Raw genomic sequence first — 24,995 nt, 5'->3', positions numbered from 1 at the left:
ACAAAGCCAGGGAGCTTGGGGCCTCTGCATCAGTTCCTACCTCCGAATTTCTGCCATGGCTTCTCTTAGTGATGGGCCATCACCTGGAGTAGAGGTCCTGAGACAGTGATTATGAAGTACCCTGACCAGTGTGCTGATTGAGAGGTGGACAGGAGCCTCTCTCTTTATTGGTCATGTCAGAGTTACATGTGGTACCTAAGATTTGACAAGAGAGTTACCTGGAATGGTAAGATGAAATAAACCCTTTTCTTCTAAAGTTGCTTTTGGCTATGGTATTTTATCTCAAAAATAGAAACCTTGACTATGACAGAAAACCATGTTTGTTACCAACTCAGACACACTAATTTTAGCTAGGGAATGCCTAGTTGCAATTTTATGTACCAACTAATAAATGAATAAAGAGTTTAAATGAGTAATAGTATCCAAAGGTATGGAGGAAAATATACAAGATAACCATCCACTTGGCAAAATGACAGACATTTTTTTAAAAGATAATAGAGGCCAATGAGGAGAAGCATAGCCTTGCTCAGGAGAGATGTCCGTAGACTCCCCCAGAAAAAGCCCTGAGCTTCATAGAGGTCTCTTTTCTGAGAGTATAGCTGGAAATCCCCAAATGGTGTGAGGTACCTTCGCACCAAGTTTTGCTGCAGACGTTTGTCATACACCAGCAGTAGAGGTCCTGAGATGGTGAGTGCGATGCACCCTGACTGAGATGTGAACAGGAGCTCTCTGCTTGTCGTTCATGCTACAGTTACATATGGTTCCTAAGCTTTGGTGAGAGATTCTTCTCGGCGGCCTCATGCTGAGTACTAAGCCATGCAGCCTCCCAGCTGCTAGTGAACCAGAAAGAATGGGTATGACATTCACCCTACCCTCATACCTCCCCTATTAAAAAATCTAAGGCTTGGCAGAACTTCAGTACAGGAGAAATTCGAGTAAATCAGAATCAAAAGACAGTCCTATCAGATTGTTACAGTGTCCAATGAAATATGCAAGGTTCTCCTTCCAGGACCCTCCAGGGTCAAAGCCAGAGATGTTCAAGGCCCTCACAAATTAGCAGTGTTTGCCTGCAGGCTACCTCCTGTATACGTAAATCATTGCTCAATCACTTACAATGCCTGACACAACATAAAAAGCTGCTTTACTATATTATTTAGGAAGCAATTAGTAAAACATTTAAATATTGATGCAGTTTTTGCAAAAACAGTTTTGATATGGTTTCATGGATATAGAAGGCTGATGATTCATCAGGAATTGGTGGTTTTGCTGGCTCTTGGAGGGAAGTAGAGGAGGCAGGATGAGAATTGGCATTAGTGGAAATCTATGTGTTCTTGTCTGCCATCTCCCACTTAGTAAAGGTACTTTCTAGACTCTACTTGTGTCCTCCCACTCTTCACAGAGGCCACTTTGGCTGAATATAGTTGCCCAAAAAGCCAGGACTTCAAGTTCAGTTGCTTCCTGAGTAGAGGTAAGACATGGCCACTGCAGAGGACTTCACCTGGGGCAGAAATGCCAACTCCTCGGGTCTCAGACCCAGATAGGCAGTGTGAAAGCAGCACAGGGAGGAGACACAATACACTGAAATCCCTCAGGCACCATCCCTGATTAGAAGGGACCACCAATTGTACAGGTCAACAATCCAGGTGTGGAAAGAGGCAATCACCCTTTACTCTGGCCTTTCACTAATTCTTTGGGGGGAAAGTTTTAATACAATACAGAAATCTCCTAAACCTTTTTATATCTGTATGCTTATATAGAAAGAAGTTATAAATTAGAAGATACAGAACCACACTTGTTGTCTCTCACTAGGGAATTCCTTACCATGTACTGAGTATTATATTATGCTAAGTATATCAGCTGCTGCTCTCTACGTGGACGGCATTTGACTCAAGCCCCAGAATAAATCTGGAGACTAGAATCATACAACATGCATCACCTTAGTTGCAGAAGCAGACAAATACCAGGCCTTCATTTTTGGTTATTGTCAAAGAAAAATACTTGGGGATGATTGAAAGGACATCAAAACTATTCTCATGGTTCCATTAGAACAAGCCAAACGAATTCAACTATTATAACCAAGGTAGATTAATTAAATGAACTGGTTCACAATGTTCAAAAATCCTTGATTTCTCTCAGAACACCTCTCCTGCTCCTGCTATAAATACCCTTTTTGGTCCCTTTCGAGTCAAAGGACAGGGATATGCTGCTATTTCCTCTGCTAATCTCTCATTGTTCAGAAGTCTGGCCTGGTGCCACAGAGGAAAAGCTGCCATGCTTGCTGATCTGTGCGTGTGCTTTCCTCACAGGAATGATTACTTCCTGGAGGGTTGAGGACTTGGGCCCACTGCTCACTAGCCATTGCTCCAGGACTCCTAGATCTTGCACATTTACTGCGCTGAATATAGGATTTCAGAGTTTCCACCACACAGCAATTTCAGGCAAAGGGGATGTTGTAGTTCTGTTGTCCCCTATGACAGAAAACCATGCTATTTGAAAATTGGTTCTTCCTTAGATGGCAGAATACTCAAAATAACTTAGTTAAAATTTTTTTCTATATCTAAACAGGGAGGGACAACTGTCAAGATGTGGCTGTTATCCAGAAAACCTTGTATTTTTCAAAATTTTGATTGCCTTGTTACACCAAAGTGTCCATATTTTAAAAGGGGTAAGAAATGGCTGTTTATCTTGGAAGAAAGCAGCTTGAGGAGTGTGGGTGTGGGAGGGAGTAGCAATGGCCTTCAGAGGATGAAGTGTTAATGTACAGAGGATGAAGACCAGCTGTTTTTCATCTCCACAGAGGACAGGGCAGAGGAAATGGGCTCCCATGTGAGATATAAGCCTGACATCTTGCTGTATGGATAGCAAGCAGGGAACAGTCTGGAGAGGAGGAGCCTTCAGGATGTTTACAACATAAGGGAGACTTCTGAAGATTCTGATAAACATAGTGTAATTCCAGAATTGTGATAGCTCCTAAATATAACATTAAAACACTGCATTTCAGGACATTATGGTTGTTTTCTTTACCAAAGTTCTAACTCAGACCCATGATGTATAAATCACTATGCTAAGTGTGGGTGAGCAAGTTTCCTTATTTTCATGGTGCAGGAAGTATAGACACTTGGAGGCTGAAAAGTCTGGGTATGGGTTTCTGTTTTGCAGCGTTGCTACTTTGGTCCCATTTTCAACCAGAGTTTCTTTTTTGTTTTTATGTATCTTGGTGAAATAGCAAAGCCCTGTCTTGTTACCATGGCAAATCATATGCACTATATAGTATCAATATGTACTATTGACATTGTAATATGCACACAATAAGCATTAATTAACATCAGTAGCAATCTTGTAGAAACATTAGTGCAAGAGATCTCCAGATTTTAATTTATGGTACTGAGATTCTGTTCCCATTTTGTGCTTTAGGAAACTAAGGCACATTGAAATCCCAAACTTGCATTAAAAACATAAAGTGAACAGGGGCAAGTATTTTCTTGAAAGTTATCATACTTCTTCAGTAATAAGGAAATACTGAATTTCTTAGGACTCTGTAAGCTTTACTTCAGTTAGTTTGTGACTCCATAAGAGCAACTACATGAATACAACAGACCATTGCAGAAGCTTTGTGGATTGTAGAAGAGGAGATACATAGTCAAAGCCATAGGTATAAATTCAGGTGTCTTTAAAGATAATCCTAATATCTACTGTACCTTCAGGCTTATGATATTTTTCTAAAATTTTTAATTTAATTTAATTCTTAATTTAAAAAATAAGAATGAAGTTATAATAGTGGGAATATATTGCAAAGCTATATTATTGTTTCACTGAGGAATTAAAATAATGAACAGATAAAGCTACCAAGATTGAGATAGCCACCAGAGCTTTCATGGAGGCTTGACTTGTAGTTCCCCCTTGTAAGACAGTCCTCATGTTACCTGGCCTGGAAGCTACTGCAATATTTCTGTGCCAGTTATACATAACTCGGCCGGCTTTTTAAAGTAATATATTATATGTATATGTATTATAATGCTCCAGGAAAGTGATAGGCATTGCTTCACTCCCATAAACTGCTGTGCTAGATATGTTTGCCTTTGAGAGCTATTGCGTGAGGCATGCAAACAATTAAAAAGCCCAACATCAAATGGCATTTTCATCAAATATACAACAGTTTTATACATGGGCTAAAATGTATGTAAGATACTCAGTTGGGAAAGCACCAATTTAGCATTTATTATTGGTTCCATGCTAGTAGCCTATTATTAATATCTTTTGAGATAGTAATGCCAGGACAAAAGCATTAAGAAAAAAAGAAGATTTTACAGGTTCTGAAACGGTCAGTGAATAGGGTGAGAGCTACTGTCACAACAGACTGCAAGTTTGGCACCTAGCAAAGACTTGGGAAAGTCACATATTAATTTGGATAACATGAATTTGAATATGGAATGTGTGATTAGATAATATTTTATGAAATAGATCCCGGGCTTGGTGGAAGCTTGCTCAGTTTGATCAAGTAGTATAAAATAACACTTTACTTTCTAGTTTTACCCTAAGGCAGCCACATGTATTTCTTATATCACTACCAACGGGCTTTGCTTACAAAGTTTAATTTTCCAATATATGTTATTTCAACTCTACTTCTTTCATGCAGACTTTTTATGTTTTCCTCATTTATGTCATTAAATAACATTCTTAAAAATCTCAAACTATTTTAATGGCATATGAAGAAACATAATGATTACAATTTGTTTTCATAGTCAGCAAAGAACATTAAAATGTTTGAAGAGAGTTCATGACTATTAACATGACCGTTTGTTGTCCCCAAAATGTGGTTTGTTATAACTTGCTAGTAAACTACTATCATGATGTCATCTTTTCTGAATTTGATAGTAATTTATGATTTAAAAAGCAGTTTATTATAATCTAACATAAATTGATACCTTATTTGTATAAAAATACTGTTTATGTTTTCTCTTATAAATGTAGCAGATAAATTTCAGTATAATATTCAATATTAAATCAAGTGAAGTTATTGAAAATAGCATATGAGTAATCAATTTTAAATCAAAAATGTTTATTATAAAAAAAGAGACCATGAAAGTTATTTTTTAAAAAGGACATTGATTTCATAAGTATTCTGGTTGCATATAGGCACACCTATAAGCCATGCCTCACTTTCATACAGAATTCATTCAGTCATATAAAAATAAACACAAATTTACATAAATTCATCATCTACACACTTCATTAAAATAGGCACTTGGAGGGGCATTGTATTATTGCATTCATCATATGACTTTTCAAAAACCTAAGTACATAACTGAATGTCTAAAAAGCTCTCTTGCACATTTTCATTACTTTGTCTTATAAATCATTAAGATTCTTTTAAAAAAGAAAGACATGGGACACGCACCAGGAATGTTTGAAGCGTGTCCTGCTTTCCTCTTCCAAGGCACACATGGCAAAATGCAACAAAACAAAAATATTTAAATACATTCTGTTGTGTCCTGTTCTTTTTCTCATTTCTTTTCTCTTATCAATACAGTTAAAAAAGCATTGTAGGTAATCCAGAAAAGGTTTTCATTCATCAATGACAACCAGGCATCAGACATGTAAGGAAGTAAACTTGAAGTACTTTATAAGGCACCTGAGATAGCTTCTGGCAGACTCTCTTCTTCTTGCAAACACTATTACAATTCTATTACAAAGCAATACTGTTCATTTTGGTTGAAATGGTTTGGCAACAATGTAAATCTCTGCATTCTTTCTTACTAAGAAAAGATGCAATGTGCTTTTCACTTCCTTTTTAAAGAGAAAGGTTCTTGTTTTTTATCCTTTCAATCTAGCCGTCAGTATATATAATTTTATACTACACATAGAAGAGATTAAGTTTAGGCATTTGGATTCTGTTCCACAGTTTGATGTGTGTGTGTGTGTGTGTGTGTGTGTGTGTGTGTGTGTGTGTGAGAGAGAGAGAGAGAGAGAGAGAGAGAGAGAGAGAGAGAGAGAGAGAGAGGGAGGGAGGGAGGGAGGGAGGGAGAGAGAGACCCTTGTGCGTTTCTATACATACTATTTAGTTGGTAAGCACAAGAGAAAATGGCTTTGGACTTTCATTTGGCATTTGGCGTTGGAGTGAAGACATGCATTCTGTTTGAGTAAACATTGGTTACGCCACTCAGTGCGCCACACAGCAGCCAGCCTCCTCATGTTTGTGTAGAAGCGACATTCTGGAGAACGTTTTGGAGCAGTTTTTGCACTGGTATTTCTTTACATCAGAGTGGGTCTGCAGATGGGCCCTCAGGTTTGACCTGTCTGCAAAAGCTCTGTTGCAGTGAGGGCAAGAGAAAGGCTTTTCCCCTGTTGGGAGGGCAGGGAGGATAAAAGACAGTTAGTGACTTTATAGGACGGAAAATCAAATAATATTAAAGAACATCAGCATAGTTTATTATAAGGATAAGAATTAGTATAGCTTGATTATACCCCCTGCCCCATGTTAGGCAACTCTATTCCTATCTTGCCTTTTAAAACAAAAATTTTAAATACCAGCCAAATAGCTTCAGTTCTGCCAAACGTGCAGAAGTAACTCAGGTTAAAGGGCTTTCTTTTCTAAGGGTTTCTGCTTCAACAGGTGCAGGAATGATGAGCAGCTTCCTGCATTTCCAGTATAGCTCCTCTTCCTGTGTGATGACTAAGGCTGTGTAAATGCCATGACTCCCTGAATAGGAGTTAATATTAAAGGTTTAATTTTTTTTCAGCAGCAAGGAAATGAAACAAACAAAAATCCAGATCAAATTTAGCCCTATCTATTCCACTGGTCAAAACTTGACAGATTTCACTGCAAACTTGTAGCAAAAACTATAAGAATCCCCTCTGCCTGTTTATCAAATCACACCAGTAGCCAGGCATTTGTATTTACTGACTACGAGGCACAGTTCTGCAGAACACACATCCAGCACCTCACTTCTGCTTTCTAACTGATCTTTGAGACCAAACCTCCTGCATGTACTTTCCAAAGTCTAAATGCTGTTTACAGTCTCTGGAGCACAGGCTGTTAGCAACGAATGGAGCGCTTGGTGTTCTAACAAGCTTTTGAGCAGCCAGGGAGCGGCTACCAGTTCCCTCAAGTAAAGCATCCCCTCTCACTACCTTAAGAGACCCCACAGACAGCTCCTCCACACCATTGTATGAGCTGCGAGGCATCACTTTTCACATTTCTCTTACCAGTGTGTGTTCTGATGTGTCCTTGAAGCAGCCAGGGTCTGGAGAAAGCCTTGCCACAGATCTTGCAGACACAAGGCAATGTGTGGGTCCGAATGTGCATCTTCAGAGCACCCAGGCTCACATATTCCTTGTCACAGTATTTGCAGCTGAATGATTTCCTAGACTGGGCATCACAATGCAGCTGCTTATGTTTGGCCAGCCCAGAGAAAGTAGAATAAGTCTTATTACATAAATTGCACTGAAACTTCTCAGCTTCAATAGCATGGGGGTCTGAAAGCTTAGACTGCAGTCTTTCCTCTTCATCACTAATAGGACTTTCTGAACCACTGTGGTCCTTGGATGAAGTGTCAGATGGAGGTGGTGGGCTTACTCGCCCCAAGGATGAGGAGTATCCAGCAAGAGAAAGGCCACTGGGCAGAGGGGAGTGGAATGGAGCTGCCGATGTCCATACAGTAATAGGGCTGTATGCTCCTGAGCTGAGGATCTCTGGTTTTGGTATGACAGGCATAGGGTAGCTCTCATAGAGATATGGAGAAATGATCACTGGAAAAAAGAAAAGGAAGAAATGTAAAGAAAAGTAAGGCAATATATATATTTTTAAAAATATGTACACAGTTTGAGACAACTCATAAAAACATACACAAGACTCGGTAGCGAAGACAGCCTTACTCACAAGGACACACATTCCCTTCCCCTGAGCTTACGTGTGTCTTTGTGCAGGCTGACAGTTGCCCTGACTCTTCCTAGTCTGCATTCTGAGCAAGCTTTACTGTCTGCATTTAGAAGGAAGAACTAGACACTATTTAAAAACTTTCTGTAAAGCTGTTCTACATGAGCCATGACTGTGGGAGTAATGGCGTGCACAAGTGCAGATGCTTTCCCAGGTGCCTAGTTCCAGGAGGGAACAGCTCAGTCTCCTGGTAGGGCACGCTCACCTCTGTGCTCTCCCTAGGCTTATACACAAACTCAGAGAACTATACTGGAAGAGCGACAGGAAGGAGGCTTTCCTTGTCAGCAGAGAGCTCAAAAGTTTTCAATTAAAACTTCCTCTATATGATCAAGAGACTGTAAGTTCTGTTTTAGGACAGTATTGAAAGGGAAGCAGCCTGGCTGTGTGTGCTCTGAGTAAAGCAATGGAACTACAGTCTACTCAGGCACAGATTTACAGAGCGTATTTTTACCTGTGTGTGTGTCCAGTTCGCTGTAGTTCGGCTTCTTGGAGGCGTTGAAATGTTTCTTGACCAGGAAGGAGCGTGGCATGGTGGCGGCGGGCCGGCGCGGGCGGATAACGGTCCAGGCGGCGGTCCTACAGCATCGCGGTGGCTCAGGTGTGGCGGGGGACAGGCGGGCGCCTCTGAAGTCACCCGGCTCCCTGCCCAACTGAGCTCCTCTGGGCAGGGAGGAGTTTTCTCCCTGGTTTTTGCTAGAAGCATCCAATCACAGCTGAGAGGTTCGGATTTCAGCTCCGCCTTCTGGGACAGCTGTGAACAGAGAAAGAATCTGTTGTCAGACTAAATTATTCTAGTTCGAAATGGGCTGTTTGAGGCATTTTAGTGGAGGCCCAAAATACATTAAGTTTTTTCAAGAAAGGAAATTTCGGTTCGTTCCCGCGAGCTGACCGCCGGCGACCTGGCTTCTAGAAGTGGCCTGTCTCCGGCGTGGCGTGGGCGGGAAGGAAGGGCGGCCCTCGGGACCGCTCAGGCCCTGGTGTCCCGGAGAGCCTATATTTGGAAGTAGCGCTTCGAGGGGATTTATTTGCACACAGGGAGGGCAGATGTAGGCCCTGGCTTTTGGGCAAGGGAGGTGAAGGCGCCCAGCAGCCACCAAAGCAGGTCTAGGCCCGAGCGGCGAACTTGCTGATCCATGCATTAGCCACTTACTTGAAAGGAGTGCCTTGCAGCCTATCGAACTGGAGTGGGTTTTTCTGTTTGTTTGTTTGTTTTGTTTTGTTTTTTGTTTTTAGCAGGCAGGCGTCTTTAACACCCCTTCGCCCCACCTCCACCACCACTTTCTAGTTTGCTTTAAAAGATGAGAAAAGGTTCCTTTGTCAAGTTACTTGACAGACAGTTTAGGTAGTTCAGTAGCCAGCTAATCACTTGCATTTACACAGGAATAGGTCTAAAATGCTCCGAAGTCACTCATTTTAAAACTGAAGTTTTCACCACACCCACAGACAACCTCTGTTTATTTCAATGTGACCTTGCCTTTTCTCAACAAAACTGGAGAAACCAATCCCTCTACATCCCCACCCCAGACCACCAGCTTTTTTTCTAACAGGTGCTGGAAGAAAACAGCGGAAAGAGACTACCACCAGCGATGTTGAGACTTGTAAGAGAAAAGTGCGCTGTCAGGCAGCATAACTTTCTTAATCTGGGGATGAAAAAACAGGAGTATGTGGGCGGGGAAGGGGGAAACCCACAGGCTTCCTGGGTTAATTTCAGTTATTCCTCTTTCTCCTTCCAATAGTCACTGATTTAAATGTCAAACACAGAAAGGAATTAATGTGAATCTTTCTATTAAGAGAACAGAATCTTCAGGAGACAGGCCACCATGAGTGCTGATGAGAGCTGGAGTCTGAGCTGGCCAATTTATAGTAAGTTTGCTCAGATTTAGGCACCTGCTTTTTAGGACAAGAAGCCCTTTCTACCTAGTTTCCAGTGAAAATACACCGTTTATAAATGATCTTATGTCAATGAGGAGTACAAAGCCACAGAACAGCTGGGAATTTCACAGGATGCTTAAGTATTTATTTACTGATAACTCTTAACACATAGGATAACCTGCTAAAGTGAGGTGTTGCAATTTAAAATTTTAGGAACAATTCATTGTGCTTTAAAAAGAACCCTTGAAATAAAACAACCACAGAAACAGAAACCCGGGACCCATGGGTAGGGTAAATTACAGATTACAGTCAAAGTTCACGTGTCCACTTCTGCAAAGAGCCTGTGTGCTCCAGACTGTATTAGCCACTTAATAGAGCCAGAATTGAACTAAACTAGACTGTGTGAGTTGTGTTTCACTGACATCAAGGGCTGGTGGCATAAATAACATTAAACAGGTGCAGAGGACAATTGGGACTAAACTCATGTAGTGAAAATGCAAGAATGGAAGTCCAGCACAGCCAAGGCCAGCTGTGAGGACTCTGCTAAATCACAACAGGTTTTCTCCCTGTAGTCACTGGGCTTCTATGAATGAGGGTCACTGACGGAAAGATTTTGATTTGTTCAAGGCAGAGATCTTTGCTTAGATAGCCACACTACTTTTTTTTAGATACCCACACAACATTTTTAATGTTTCATTGTGTATTCTTATAAAAGGAGGGGGCGAGTTAATGTCAAGTAGCCTTGCTGATGCAAGAAATTAGTTCTAAATTGGATTGAAACTGGTGTTCCTTAGGTAAACGAGGCAGAGAAGTAACTTATAAGAGAGATGTTTCTTATGGAAGAGAACCCCATCCAAGTCAAGCTAGAGACACCAGGTAAGTTAAATTAAGAAAGGTTCAGCCTTAAAATATCATCTGAGGAAACAAAGTCACAAATTCCTATAGCTTCTCATCAGACTTAAACCCACTGGAAGGTAATCTTGATTTGTTTTCCATAGAACTGATTCCTGAGTCTCAAGGGACACTAGGTAATTCATACTATTTCATTTTTCCCCCTCATTCTTTCATTTCCTGTACTTCCTGGAGAAGCTGATCAGGTTGATCTGAGTCTTTTCCAAGAGGCTGCCGGTGTTACTGCGGTCTTTCTCTCTCTTGGCCCTAGTTTCCTTCCTTCTTTCCTTCCTCCCTTCCTTCCTTCCTTCCTTCCTTGCTTCCCTCCTTCCTTCATTGCTTCCTTCCTTCCTTGTTTGCTTGCTTTCCTTTTCTTTTTTCCCCAGAAAAGACACATTCATGTTCTTCCAGCAGAGTGATGCCTTGGTTGGAATAGGTGCTGTTTGTTTTGTGAATGCTTAGGTTTTCACATACACACAGAGCAGAGTGGAGGCTGTTGCCTATATAAAGGAAATGAGGCAGTTTACTACCATGTGGGACATCCACATACTGTGCTTATCCCAAAATGAACCATGCTTTTTGAGCTGAAGCATGTGGCAGGGCCATTAATGATGTGAAGTTATGAAAAGCCATTGGCTTTCTTGTAGTATCTGGAGATAATCACAGCTTACTATTAATTTAAAAAGTCAACTCTATAGGAACAAATTTTTATCATATTAACTGAAGCTTCATGGTGTGACGTCCTTTGTGGGTTTGCACATGTTTACATATTTTCATTACTGATTTATAAGTTAACTCTATAATTATAATTTATAATTTAATTTCTGATGAAGTAGACTTTCCCTTAAAATTACGGAAATAACATTTTCTTCTAATAGCTGGACTTCTTTATGTGAAATCATGCCATTACACATGCCTAATTAAATATTTTCTAGCATAAAAGGCAAACTCCTGCATTGATACAGGATTCTGATTACATAATTTGAATCTCATATTAAAACTTATCTTTGCAATATGGAAGAAACTTAACACACACACACACACACACACACACACACACACACACACACACACACACACACTCCTGTCTAGTTTTATTGCCATCATTAACATGATATATGTCTATTTCTTTTTCAATTCTCCCTACTCTCTCTGTCTCTCTGCCTCTCCCCTTTCTCTGTTTCTCTCTTTCTCCCTTTGTGTGTGTGCACGTGCGTGTGCGTGCATGCATTCTGTTTATTTAATCAATCACATGCACAAACTCACCTATTGAAATTGGGATAGAAAGCAATACCAATGAAAATGATATCAGGATGCCCTCCCCTGGTTAAGAAGTTCCATCATTTCCTGTGTGTTTACAAGGATTTGTTCACTAGGCCCATAGCTAAAAAGTATCATTGGAGTGAGGAGAAATGCTATTAGTTGAATAAACACCTGCACATTTTGTCAGTACTATTCAAGATCCTTTAAATAGAGAATCTTTTTAACTTGATAAGAATATTTTAATAGACTGTTTTCTGCTATTTATCTATATTCAACCTCTTTTTCCTCCTTAGAGTTTGATGATTTTCTTTCCTGCTGGTTAGAGACAATGAACATATGCCTTTATCTCGTGCTTATGTCTGGTTTTCGCTTTTTCAAGACATGGTTTCTCTGTGTAGACTTGGCTGTCTTGGACTTACTTTGTAGCCTGGGCTGATATCGAACTCACAGAGATCCATCTGGCTCTGCCTTTCTGAGTGCTGGGGTTACTCAGTGCATGTCACTGAGCCTGACATGTCTTGCTCACCTCTTTAGTGCTTGGTTTGCACTTCTGTAAAGCTGTCTATGCTATGAACAAGAAAGGCTTGTTTTACCTGCTTGTGTTTTATACAAAGGCTGAGAGATAAGTGGTTGCAAAGAGACACCTATTGGTAAACTTTGGAAATAATAGAGCTTTCCGTTCTTGCTTTTTGTTTCTATAGCTTCTTGACAATGTCTGCCACCTAGTGGAAAATAGATTGACATGACTGTATATTAAGCACCGTGATTGTGATTTTGTCTTGAAATCACTAAAATGTCAAATAAACATTACTTGTTTTAATTTTATTAGTATGTTCCCAACTCTAAAACATCATATAACATTGTACTGCAAATTACAGTTACTTCATAAGTCAATATAATTTTGGCATAATCAGACACTAAAACTATTTTTGGTTTTGTTTTTGAGCCACGTTCTCACTATATACCCATGACTGGCTTTGGACTCAATATATAAAAATCTGCCTGCCTCTACCTCCTAAGTGTTGGAAGTAAAGGTATGTACTACCACACCTGGCTATGAAGAATGAAGGCAACATAAGACAAGCATGCATGCCTGAATCTAGGAAGGAATGAAGTAATGGAGATAGATTTGTTTTTAACCTCTGTACCTTTCCCAGCTGAGCTCTGCTACAATAAAATGCTGTGATTGGGTGCTGAATAATACTCATGTCTCTAGGGCCACATGATCAGGGATAATGATAAGAATAGCCTCACTTTTTTTTTTTTTTTGTGGGTATATTTACTTTCTAATTTTTGGTTCTGTGGTCATGAGTGCAAGTGCCTGTGGAGGCCAAAAGAGGGTGACAAGTGCCCTAGAGATAGAGTTATATAGGGCCGTGAGTCACTCAATATGGGTTTTAGAGATGAACTCAGGTCTTCTGTAAGAATAATAAGTGCTGTTAGCAACCCATCATTCTTTGGAGCCCCTGATGGTTAGTGTGAGCTAGCCATGGTGCCATACATTTTTTAATACATTACTTTAGTGATTATCTTTCAAATTGTTAATCCAAAAAGGTAGATTTTTGTCCTTGTATTTAGGAGAATAAATAAAATCACAAATTGTCTCCATCAACTCATACTGATACTAAAGAATAAATGTACTTTAATTTTATTCATTCCTTGAAATTTTATCTGTCATCATGTCAATCCTCTATTATCAAGTTTCATCTGCACTACTTGTAACCTCATCCTCTGTAGCCTAGCATGGCTGCCCCGCCAAGGAGAAGTAATCAAAGTTCGGTAGCCAGAGTCCATGTCCCAGGTAGTCCCTACTTTCCACATTATGGAACCCACAAGGAGACTGTGATACTACATCTGAACAGAATGTCTAGGTCTACATCCTATGACATGGTCTTTGGTTGATGTATCAGTCTCTATATTGTAGTGTAGTTATCCTGTATTATGCGGCTAATATCCACTTATGAGTTAGTATGTACCATGCGAGTCTTTCTGGGTCTGGGTTACCTCATTTAGGATGATCTTTTCTAGTTCCATCCATGTGACTGCAAATGTCAAGATTTCCTTGTTTTTAATAGCTGAATATATTCCATTATGTAAATGTACCAGTTTCTTTATCCATTCTTTAGTTGAGGGACATCTAGGGTTGTTTCCAGACTCTGGATATTACAAAAAAAAAAAAAAAAGCTGCCATGAACATAGTTGTGCAAATGTCCTTATTGTATGGTGGAGCATCTTTTGGGTATATTTCCAGGAGTGGTATAGCTGGGTCTTGAGGTAGAATTATTCCTAATTTCCTGAGAAAGCACCAGATTGAGTTCCAGAATGGTTGAACAAGGTTGCACTCCCCCAGCAATGGACTAATGTTCCCCCTTTTCCAAATCCTAGCCATAATGTGCTGCCACCTAAGTTGTTTTTTTATCATAGCCATTTGGATAGGTGTAAGATGGAATCTCAGAGTCATTTTGAGTTGCGTTTCACTAATAATTAGGGATGTTGAGCATTTCTTTAAGTGTTTCTCAGCCATTCAATATTCCTTTACTGAGAACTCTCGGTTTATTTCTGTACCTCATTTTTAATTGTGTTATTTGGTTTGGTGGTGTTTAATTTCTTGAGTTCTTTGAGAGTACACTTTTATTATTTACTTCAATAACCATCAACTATATATTATGAAGAATAAAAACAAAAAACAAAAACAAGAGAATACCCTTCATCTGACACCCAACCTTGTGCTTTTGTTTCTGCCTTTTTGCTGCTATCATTTTATCTTTGCAGAAGTGTTACCTTAATGCCTAAACCTAACCATAATCCTAGGGCTAATGCTAACTCTAATGTTAATTTTCACCCAAACCAGAACCATAACACTTACCCTAATGGAATAAAATGTACTGTATTAGTCACATAGTCAGGGATTAGTCGTTAGCTCAGACTCACATACACCAAAATAATGTCTGTAACCTTTCCTCAAAACTTATTCCTGTTTGACCAATAAAAAAGCCAACACATCTAGACAAAGAACTATAAAGAGAAAATGAATAGATCCTTCCAAGAATTCCAGGATAGCACAAACAAATAGAAGCCATCCAGGAGAAACAAGAAACCACAAACAAGTGAAGGAATTAAATAAAAACAATTCAAGACATGAAAACAGAATTAGACAATATTAAAAAATCACAAATCGAGAAAAAAAGTAAAATGGAACAATTAAAAAAGGAAGCAGGAATCCAACAGACAAGTATAACTAACAGAATCCAACACATGGAAGAGAGAATTTCAGGTGCTGAAGATACAATAGAAGAAATTGATACATCTCTCAATGAGAATCTTAAAACAGAAAAATTAGTGACACAAAGCATCCAAGAAATCAAGGACACCATGAAAAGGCATAACCTCAGGATTATAGGAGTAGGTGAAAAGGAAGATGCAAAGTCCCAAGGACCAGAAAATATCTTCCAAAAAAATCATAGAAGATACCCTTGAACATACAAGAGGCCTACAGAACACCAAATATGCTAGACCAGAAAAGAAATTCCTCCCAGCATATAATAATCAAAACACTAAATCTGTAGAATAAAGAAAAGATATTAAAGGCTGCAAGAGAGACAGGAAAAATAACATATAATTGTAGACCCATCAGAATTACACCTGACTTTTCAACAGGGACTCTGGAAGTCAGAGGAGCCTGGACTGAGGTTATGCAGACTCTAAGAGACCACAGATGCAAACCCAGGCTACTATATCCAGTAAAACTTTCAATCAACATAGATGGAGAAATCAAGATATTCCATGACAAAACCAAATTTAAACAGTATCTAAACACCAATCCCACTCTACAGAAGATAGTAGAAGGAAAACATCATCAAACGAGATCAGCCACACCCAAGAAAATGCAGCATACAGATAATCACACATCAGCAAAACCAAAAGAGACACTGCCACACATAATCATCACTAACTCCACAATAAAAGGATCCAATAACCTTTGGTCAATAATATCTCTCAACATCAAAGGCCTCAACTCTCCAGTAAAAAGCCACAAGCTAACAAAATGGATGCAAAAACAAGATCTTTCAATATGTTGTACCCTAGAAGCACATCTCATCAACAAAGATAAACATTACCTGAGAATAAAGGGCTGGGATTTTTTTTCAAGCAAATGGTCTCAGGAAGTAAGTGAGAGTAGCCATTTTAATATCTGACAAAATAGACTTTGAATTAAAATTGATCAAGAAAGATCGAGGACACTTTGTCCTAATCAAAGGAAAAATCCACCAAGAGGACATCACCATCCTAAATATCTATGCCCCAAATATTAGGGCACCTGCATTTGTAAAAGAAATACTTTTAAAGTTTAAATCACTCATTGACCCCAGACAGGGTTTCTCTGTGTAGCCTTGGCTGTCCTGGACTCAATTTGTAGACCAGGCTGGCCTCAAACTCACAGTGATCTGCCTGTCTTTGCCTTTCAAAGTTCTGGGAGCCACTAGGACTCTTAACTGAATAACTACAAGCTTGCTGCAGAGGGGGCAATGAGATAGGAAGGGCTGGCCCGCTGCCAAGAGAATATTCAAGGGTCATTTTCCTTTTGGAAGCGAACTAGATAAAGCCAGTGACTTTCATGCTGTTGACTGCAGCCAAAGTCACTTTGGATTTTGGTTTTGAGGATCATAAAGTCTGTGAGGACGACTCAGGTCGGAGTTGCAGGAAACGAATTGTGTTGCAATACAATAGCTTACCTTGGAAAGTAAGTTTCATGCTGGAGAAAAATAGTAGATAGGGTTTTTGTGGGCTGGGAACAAAGTACGGTGAGCCCGTGGTCCCCGGATTGGAAACGGTGGGGCCCCTGCAGAGTGTGCTGTGAGAGCCTGTATGTGTCTGGGGATGATCTTGCCATGGCAATTTGAATAGATGCGAGCCAATCACAGGCAGGTAGATGAGCCTCGGGAGGTGTCCCTGAATCACAGTGTGATCAGTCTGCTGGGTGGCGTGACAGTCTCAGGGACTGACAAATGTAGCTTGGAAAATATTTCCAGAGAGGAGAGAAGCAAGGGCAGTTAGATCCTGGCCATCTCTAGTGGGGACACAGACGCTTTGACTGCTTTCCTCCCTCTGTTTGCTCTAGTCCTATCTCTGCTTTTAGCTCCATCAACAGAAAAGCAGCAGGCTTGCGTCTGCAGATTCAATTATTCAGCGGTTGAGCTGAATCAAAGAACAGGGCTCATGACATGTCTCCGTACGCAAAAGCATTTTGCTTCAGAAGCCTGATGAAATTTCTAATTTCAGTCTCCTGCAGCCATATGAAAAGGCCGGATGCCCAGTAGCCCAGGCTATGCTGTGGCAGAAACAAAGAAGATCCTGTCTGGAAGGGCAGAACCAACTCCCAAACCTTGTCCTCTCATCCGCATACAGTTGGTTGGAGGCCGGCTCGGGTCTTCCCTGTTTACTTGACCAGCAGATGACATCTCCCAAGCTAGTTTACAGGCCACCCCAATTTTTCAAAGAGAGGGCTAAGGCATCCTGTGGGCTTGGGGGAGCACCGGACATTCACAGTGGGAGGAGGGTTGTGCAGTTGCTTGTGGAGCAAGTGGCTTGTACAGCCTCGTGGGGAGAACATTTTCTCTTTAAAATCTGTATTTTGTAAAAATTGAGAGCACTTGGTAGCAGCCACGGATGATTTGAGATGGCCTGAATCAATTGAGCTCCCTGCAGGGAGTTTTATTTCTCCAAAATTATGCTTCAAGACTTTAAATCACCAAACTTTCTCAACCATTAGTAAGTCGAAAATGAACATATCACATTCCATGTACTTTCATGGATCTCATATGTCAATATTTAAAAAAAAAATGTGTATAGGTGTTTTGCTTGAATGAATGTCTGTGCACCGTGTGTGTTCCCAGCATTTGTGGAGGCCAGAAGAGGGTGTCAGATCCTCTGGAACTGGAGTTCCAGATGGTTGTGAGCTGCCATGTGGTTGCTGGGAATCCAACCCAGGTCCTCTGGAAGACCAAGTAGCACTTTTAACCTATGAAAGGGCTGTCTCTCAATCTCCTTGGATACATCTATTTGTATCTGACGAAAAAGGGTCAGGGTGGGTTGTGGGGAGTGTGGAGGGGAGAGGTAGAGAGATGGTTAAAAGTGTTTACTGCCTTTGCAAAGGACCAGAGTCCTATTCTCAGCACCCACATTTGGCAGCTCACAATCACCTTTAACTCCAGCTCCAGGGAAAGTGATGCCCTCTTCTGGCTTTCAAAGATATCTACATGCACGCTCACATACACACATACACACAAACATCTGAAGAAAAAGGAAACACATTGACCTAGGTCCTGAATAGAAAGGAGAATGGGCAAAGCCAACGGAACAATCAGAATTAAGGTTGTATTGTTTTTTCAGTTATACATGTGCATCAAAAGATGTTTATTAGGGGCTACATTCTGTGAATTAGCCCTATGTTTTGAGATGAGGTCTTGCTACATGCTTCTGACTGCCTTGGAACTCACTATGTATATCTGGATGGTCTTAAACTCATATAGATCCACCTGCTTCTGCCTTTCTAGTGCTGAGAATAAATGCTTGTGCTACTTTGCTTTGGTTCACATCCATTTCTTCTCCCATTTTTGATACACAGTTCTGTGGGCTCCATAAACCTTGAGAAGGTGAGCATTGTAGATTTGGTAATAGACATTCTGACGGGTGAGTTTGCCCCTAGAGGCCTTGAGAATAATAGTATGTTGGTGTTTACACCACACTGAGGAGTTCATGTGACATGGAGAGTGCCATCAGAGAGACAGGGGCTGTATGTTTGCTCCACACTTTGGATGCACCTTATAAGGTGATCTTCTTTGGGATAACTGCAGCACCAGTGAACCTGTCTGTAGTGAGACCATGCAACAGATGTGGTGTGACTGTGGCGACAACTTGCAAAGTCTTACTGGCTTCACCCCATTGCCACCAGGCAGTGTGAGCACAACTCTCCATCAGATCCTTCTGCCAGCTTGACTCAGGCTGCTGCTGCCAACACAACCTGGGAGCAGTGAAGGAGGGAAAAGTGCTCAATGACACCAGACCAGAGTAGGAAAGAAAACGATGTGGCCTCAGGAGCTCTGGGAACAGCTGCACAACAGAAGCAGCTGTCACCGGGGAACCGAGTGGAATTGATAACCACCAGGTAGAGACGCAGTGCAGATCACTGGCCCTCCATATCTGGCTTTGCACTCCATAAAACAATCAAATCAAGCTGACAGCCTCTCAAGATCAAAGCCAGCAGCCTGTGAGGATGAAAACTTGAAACCCCAGCAGTAGTGGCCAATGGTTTAGAGAGGTCTGATGTGGCCCTAGAGGCTGAGACACACAAGGCAGCTCACACCTTTACGCCATGGGTAAGAGTGACACTGCCTATAGCCATCAAGTCCCAGTCTCTTGTAGAAATGGGTCAGAAGTTAGATGTGGGTCTCACTGGGATCATGTCAAGGTGTCAGCTCCAGCCTTTGTGGAAGTCTTTCTTCTTCCATTTTCCAGCTTCGAGGGACTTCCATTCTTTTTTGTTTGTTTGGTTGGTTGGTTGGTTGGTTGGTTTTTCAAGATACGAACTCTCTGTGTAGCCCTGGCTGTCCTGGACTCACAGAGATCCACCTGCCTCTGCCTCCTGAGTGCTGGGACTAAAGGCATGTGCCACCATGCCTGGCTATTTTGTTTTGTTTTTTTGAGACACAGAATACAAGCCTATGGAGTATACACTGTAGAGGGGAGCTTTACTAACATACACACAATGTTGCTCCAGGCATAATCATCTGCCTCATCCCCGCTCTCCTCACTTCCTGCCCAGGGCAGGGACAGACACCAGCCCAGGCCATTTTTGTCTCATCTAGTTGTCATTAATAGTAGTCATGCACCCTAGTGGAGTGCAGGCATGATATTCTGCACTTTGGATGTCTACTTCAAGGTGACCCAGGGTGACCACAGCAATTCCTTTGCCGTGGACATCCTAGAATCACATGGACATGCTAGCTAGCCTCTGCAGAATCTGTCAGTGGCAGCGAGGGGCTGGCCTGGCCAGGTCTAGGCAGCATGTGCTTCCCATCACTGGCCCCAACCTATCCCCAGGGTCCCTTCTCCGAGATCTTTACATCAAGGGCTGAAATGCTGCTGTCTGTATCCTTAGCCGTGGGCCTGTAGTGGTTCGACAGCCATGTGGCACCCTCATGCTTTGTGGAGTTCTCTGGCTCAGCTCCATTTTTTCCATCTCCAGTGTCCTTTTACTTTGTTCTGTGTCCCTGGAATCAAAGGAAATAATTTGTTACAAATTATAGGCATTTAAACATTTTTTGTTTATGAGTGTTTGCCTTGCTGCAGGTATGTCTGTGTATCACATAACATGCAGTGCCCAAGGAAGTCAGAAGAGGGTGTCAGATTGCCTGGATCTGGAGTTATACATGGTTGTGCACTGCAAGGTGGGTCCTGGGAATTGAGCTAGGGTCCTCTCGAAGAACAACCACTGCTATTTTTTAAAAAGAATTTAATTAATTATTTTATTTTATTTTTATTATTAATTTATTCTTGTTACATCTCAATGGTTATTTCATCCCTTGTGTCCTCCCATTCTTCCCTCCCTCCCTTTTTCCCCTTATTCTCCACCTCTATGACTGTTCCTGAGGGGAATTACCTCCCCCTGTATATGCTCATAGGGTTTCAAGTCTCTTCTTGGTAACCTGCTGTCCTTCCTCTGAGTGCCACCAGGTCTCCCCCTCCAGGGGACGTGGTCAAATGTGAGGCACCAGAGTACGTGAGAAAGTCATATCCCACTCTCCACTCAAGTGTGGAGACTGTTCTGATCATTGGCTAGATGTGGGTAGGGGTTTAAAGTTTACCACCTGTATTGTCCTTGGCTGGTGCCTTAGTTTGTGTGGGACCCCTGGGCGCAAATCTGCTTATCATAATGTTCTAGTTGTAGGTTTCTAGGACCTTCTGGACCCTTCTACTTTGCTATTCTCCCATGCTTCTCTCATCTAGAGTCCCAATAGGATGTCCTCCCCTCTGTCCCAGTTTCCTGGTAAGTGAAGGCTTTGGTGGGACATGCCCCTTGGGCTAGTATGCAGATATAAGTGAGTATATACCATTTAAGTCTTTCTGCTTCTGGGTTAACTCACTCATTATGATCATTTCTAGCTCAATCCATTTATCCACATATTTCTGGAATTCCTTGTTTTTAATAGCTGAGTAGTATTCCATAGTGTATATGTACCACAGTTTCTTTATCCATTCTTTTACCGAGGGACACTTAGGCTGTTTCCATGTTCTGGCTATTATGAATAAGGCTACTATGAACATGGTTGAGCAAAGTTTCTTGTTCTGCACTGGAGCATCTTCTGGGTATATTCCAAGGAGTGGAATAGCTGGGTCTTGAGGAAGCCCTATTCCCATTTTTCTGAGACAGCACCAGATAGATTTCCAAAGTGGCTGTACTAGTTTGCATTCCCACCATCAATGAAGGAGTGTTCCTCTCTCCCCACATCCTCGCCAGCATGTGGTGTCACTTGAGTTTCTGATCTTAGCCATTCTGATGGGTGTAAGATGGAATCTCAGAGTTGTTTTGATTTGCATTTCCCTGATGACTAAGGAGGTTGAGCATTTCTTTAAGTGTTTCTCAGCCATTTGATACTCCTCTGTTGAGAATTCTCTGTTTAGTTCCAAGCCCCATTTCTCAATTGGGTTATTTGGTTTGGTAGTGTTTAGCTTTTTGAGTTCTTTATATATTTTGGATATTAGACCTTTGTCAGTCGTAGGGTTGGTGAAGATCTTTTCCCAGTCTGTAGGCTGTCGCTTTGTTCTCTGGACAGTGTCTCCTGCCTTACAGAAGCTTCTCAGCCTCATGAGGTCCCATTTATTAATTGTTGACATTAAGGCCTGGGCTGTTGGTGTTCTGTTCAGGAAGTTGTCTCCTGTGCCAATATGTTCCCCACTTTTTCTCCTAAGTGACTTAGTGCCTCTGGTTTTATGTTGAGGTCTTTAATCCACTTGGATTTGATTTTTGTGCAAGGTGACAAATATGGGTTCCGTTGCATTTTTTTACATATAGACCTCCAGTTAGACCAGCACCATTTGTTGAAGATGCTATCCTTTTTCCGTTGAATGGATTTGACTTCTTTATCGAAAATCAAGTGACCATATGTGTGTGGATTCATATCTGGGTCTTCGATTCGATTCCACTGATCAACCAGCCTGTTGCTGTGCCAGTACCAAGCTGTTTAAATTACTATTGCTTTATAATACAGTTTGAGATCAGGTATGGAGATTCCTCTGGAGCACCTTTTATTGTACATGATTGTTTTAGCTATTCTGGGTTTTTTGTTTTGCCATATGAAGTTCAGAATTGAACTTTCAATGTCTTTAAAAAATTGTGTAGGTATTTTGATAGGGATTGCATTGAATCTATACATGGCTTTTGGTAGGATGGCCATTTTTATATGTTAATTCTCCCGATCCATGAGCAAGGAAGATCATTCCATCTTCTCAGGTCATCTTCAATCTCTTTCTTCAGAGTTTTGAAATTTTTTTCAAACAAGTCCTTCACTTGCTTTGTTAGAGTGACTCCTAGATATTTTATATTGCTTGTGGCTAATGTGAAGGGTGTGGTTTTCCTAATTTCTTCCTCTGCAAGCTTTTCATTTGTGTATAGGAAGGCTACAGACTTTTTTGAGTTAATTTTGTATCCAGCCAATTTGCTGAAGGTGTTTATCAGCTGTAGGAGTTCTGTGGTGGAATTTTGAGGGTCGCTTATGTACACTATCATATCATTTACAAATAGAGATAATTTGACTTTCTCCTTTCCCATTTGGATACCCTTGATGTCCTTTTGTTGTCTTATTGCTCTGGCTAGAACTTCGAGTACTATATTGAAGAGATATGGAGAGAGTGGGCAGCCTTGCCTTGTTCCCGATTTTAGAGGAATTTCCTTGAGTATCTCACCATTTACTTTGATTTTGGCTATTGGCTTGCTGTATATAGCCTTTATTATGTTGAGGAAAGTGCCTTGTATCCCCGATCTCTCTAAAACTTGATCTCTCTAAAACTCTAAAACATGAATGGGTGTTGGATTTTATCAAATGCTTTCTCTGCATCTAAAGAGATGATCATGTGGTTTTTTTCTCTTCAGTTTGTTTACATGGTGGATTACATTGATGGATTTCCGTATATTAAACCATCCCTGCATGCCTGGAATGAAGCCTACTTGGACATGATGAATGATATCTTTGATGTGTCCTTGTATTCGTTTTGCAAGTATTTTATTTAGTATTTTTGCATCTATGTTCATAAGAGAAATTGGTCTGAAATTCTCTTTCTTTGTTGAGTCTTTGTGAAGTTTAGGTATCAATGTGACTATGGCCTCATAGAATGAATTTGGTAATATTCCATCCATTTCTATCTTTTGGAGTAGCTTGAAGAGTATCGGTATTAGCTCGCCCTTGAAGAACTGGGAGAATTTTTTACTGAATCCATCTGGCCCTGGGCTTTTTTTTGGTTGGGAGACTATCGATGATTGCTTCTATTTCTGTAGGGGAAATGGGACTATTTAGCTTGTTTATCTGTTCTTCACTCAACTTTGGAAAATGAAATTGATCAAGAAAATCGTCCATTTCCCTTAGATTTTCAAATTTTGTGGCATATATGCCTTCAAAGTAGGATCTTATGATTCTTTGTATTTCTTCAGTTTCTGTTATTATGTCTCCCTTTTCATTTCTGATTTTGTTGATTTCAATACTGTCTCTCTGCCGTTTAGTTAGTTTGGCTAATGGTCTGTCTATCTTGTTGATTTTCTCAAAGAACCAGCTCTTGGTTTTGTTGATTCTTTGGACTGTTTTCTTAGTTTCTAATTTGTTAATTTCACCCCTGAGTTTGATTATTTCCAGATGTCTACTCCTTTTGGGTGTTTCTGCTTCTTTTTTTTCTAGGGCTTCCAGTTGTGTCATTTAGATGCTTATGTGCGATGTTTCCAATTTCTTTTTAAAGGCACTTAGTGCTATGAATTTTCCTCTTAGCACTGCTTCCAATGTATCCCACAAATTTGGGTATGTTGTTCCTTCATTTTCATTGAATTTCAGAAACTCCTTGATTTCTTTCTTTATTTCTTCCCTGACCCAGCTGTCATTTAGCAGAGAGTTGTTTAGTTTCCACGTACGTGTAGGCTTTTTGTTATTTCTGATGTTGTTGTATTGCAGCCTAAGAGCATGGTGATCTGATAGGATACAAGGTATTATTTCAATCCTCTTGTCTCTTTTGAGGCCTGTTTTGTGACCTACGATGTGATCGATTTTGGAGAAGGTTCTATGGGGTGCAGAGAAGAATGTATATTATTTCTTGTTTGGGTGAAAGATTCTATAGATATCTGTTAGATCCATTTGACCTATAGCATTGGTTAATGATGTTATTTCTCGGCTTAGTTTCTGTTTCAATGACTTATCCTTCAGTGAGAGTGGGGTGTTGAAGTCTCCCACTATTATTGTGTGGGGATCGATGTATGGTTTAAGCTTTTTTAGCAGATCTTTTACAAATGTGGGTGCCCTTTTATTGGGAGCATAGATGTTCAGAATTGTGATGTCATCTTGGTTGAGTTTACCCTTGATGAGTATGAAGTGTCCTTCCTCATCCCTTTTGATTAATTTTGGTTGAAAGTCTATTTTGTTTGATACTAAAATGGCTACGCCTACTTGCTTCTTGTGACCATTTGCTTGGAATATTTTTTCCAACCTTTTACCCTGAGGTAATGCCTATCATTATGGGTGAGATGTGTTTCTTGAATGCAGAAGAATGTTGGATCTTGTTTATGCACCCATTCAGTTAGTCTGTGTCTTTTTATTGGAGAATTGAGACCATTGATGTTGAGAGATATTAGTAACCAGTGACTGTTCAGACTCTTAATTTTGATGTTGGTTCCAGTCGAGCATTTGTGTAGTTGTGTTTTTGCCATGGTATAGTTATCTCTTTCCTGAGTAGTTTTGGTTGTAGCTTGCCCCTTTGGGATGGAGTTTTCCTTCTAGTA

General features: G+C 40.6%; 1 protein-coding gene across 1 annotated transcript; it reads right to left on the bottom strand.

The window, feature by feature from the left end:
• Nucleotides 1–6,006: 6,006 nt before the first annotated feature.
• Snai2 (snail family transcriptional repressor 2) lies at nt 6,007–8,610 on the bottom strand. The gene is made up of 3 exons (XM_051150559.1): nt 8,388–8,610; nt 7,207–7,749; nt 6,007–6,342 (listed from the first exon to the last, which is right to left on the bottom strand). Exons 1-3 carry the CDS (start codon nt 8,464–8,466, stop codon nt 6,161–6,163), a joined length of 804 nt encoding a protein of 267 aa, XP_051006516.1. The 5' UTR covers nt 8,467–8,610; the 3' UTR covers nt 6,007–6,160.
• Between the last annotated feature and the right edge of the window lie 16,385 nt (nt 8,611–24,995).

The sequence above is a fragment of the Acomys russatus genome, chromosome 8 (genome assembly GCF_903995435.1).
Source record: "Acomys russatus chromosome 8, mAcoRus1.1, whole genome shotgun sequence".
Lineage (NCBI taxonomy): Eukaryota > Metazoa > Chordata > Mammalia > Rodentia > Muridae > Acomys > Acomys russatus.
The sequence above is the reverse complement of the archived record's forward strand: the minus strand, read 5'-3'. Positions and strand labels throughout refer to the sequence as shown.

Coding starts and splice junctions, on each gene's coding strand:
- Snai2 (XM_051150559.1), bottom strand. CDS start 8,466: ATGCCACGCTCCTTCCTGGTCAAGAAACATTTCAACGCCTCCAAGAAG. Junction 7,750..8,387: donor CGAACTGGACACACACACAG/GTAAAAATACGC, acceptor TCTTTTTTCCAG/TGATCATTTCTCCATATCTC. Junction 6,343..7,206: donor ACACATCAGAACACACACTG/GTAAGAGAAATG, acceptor CCCTCCCAACAG/GGGAAAAGCCTTTCTCTTGC.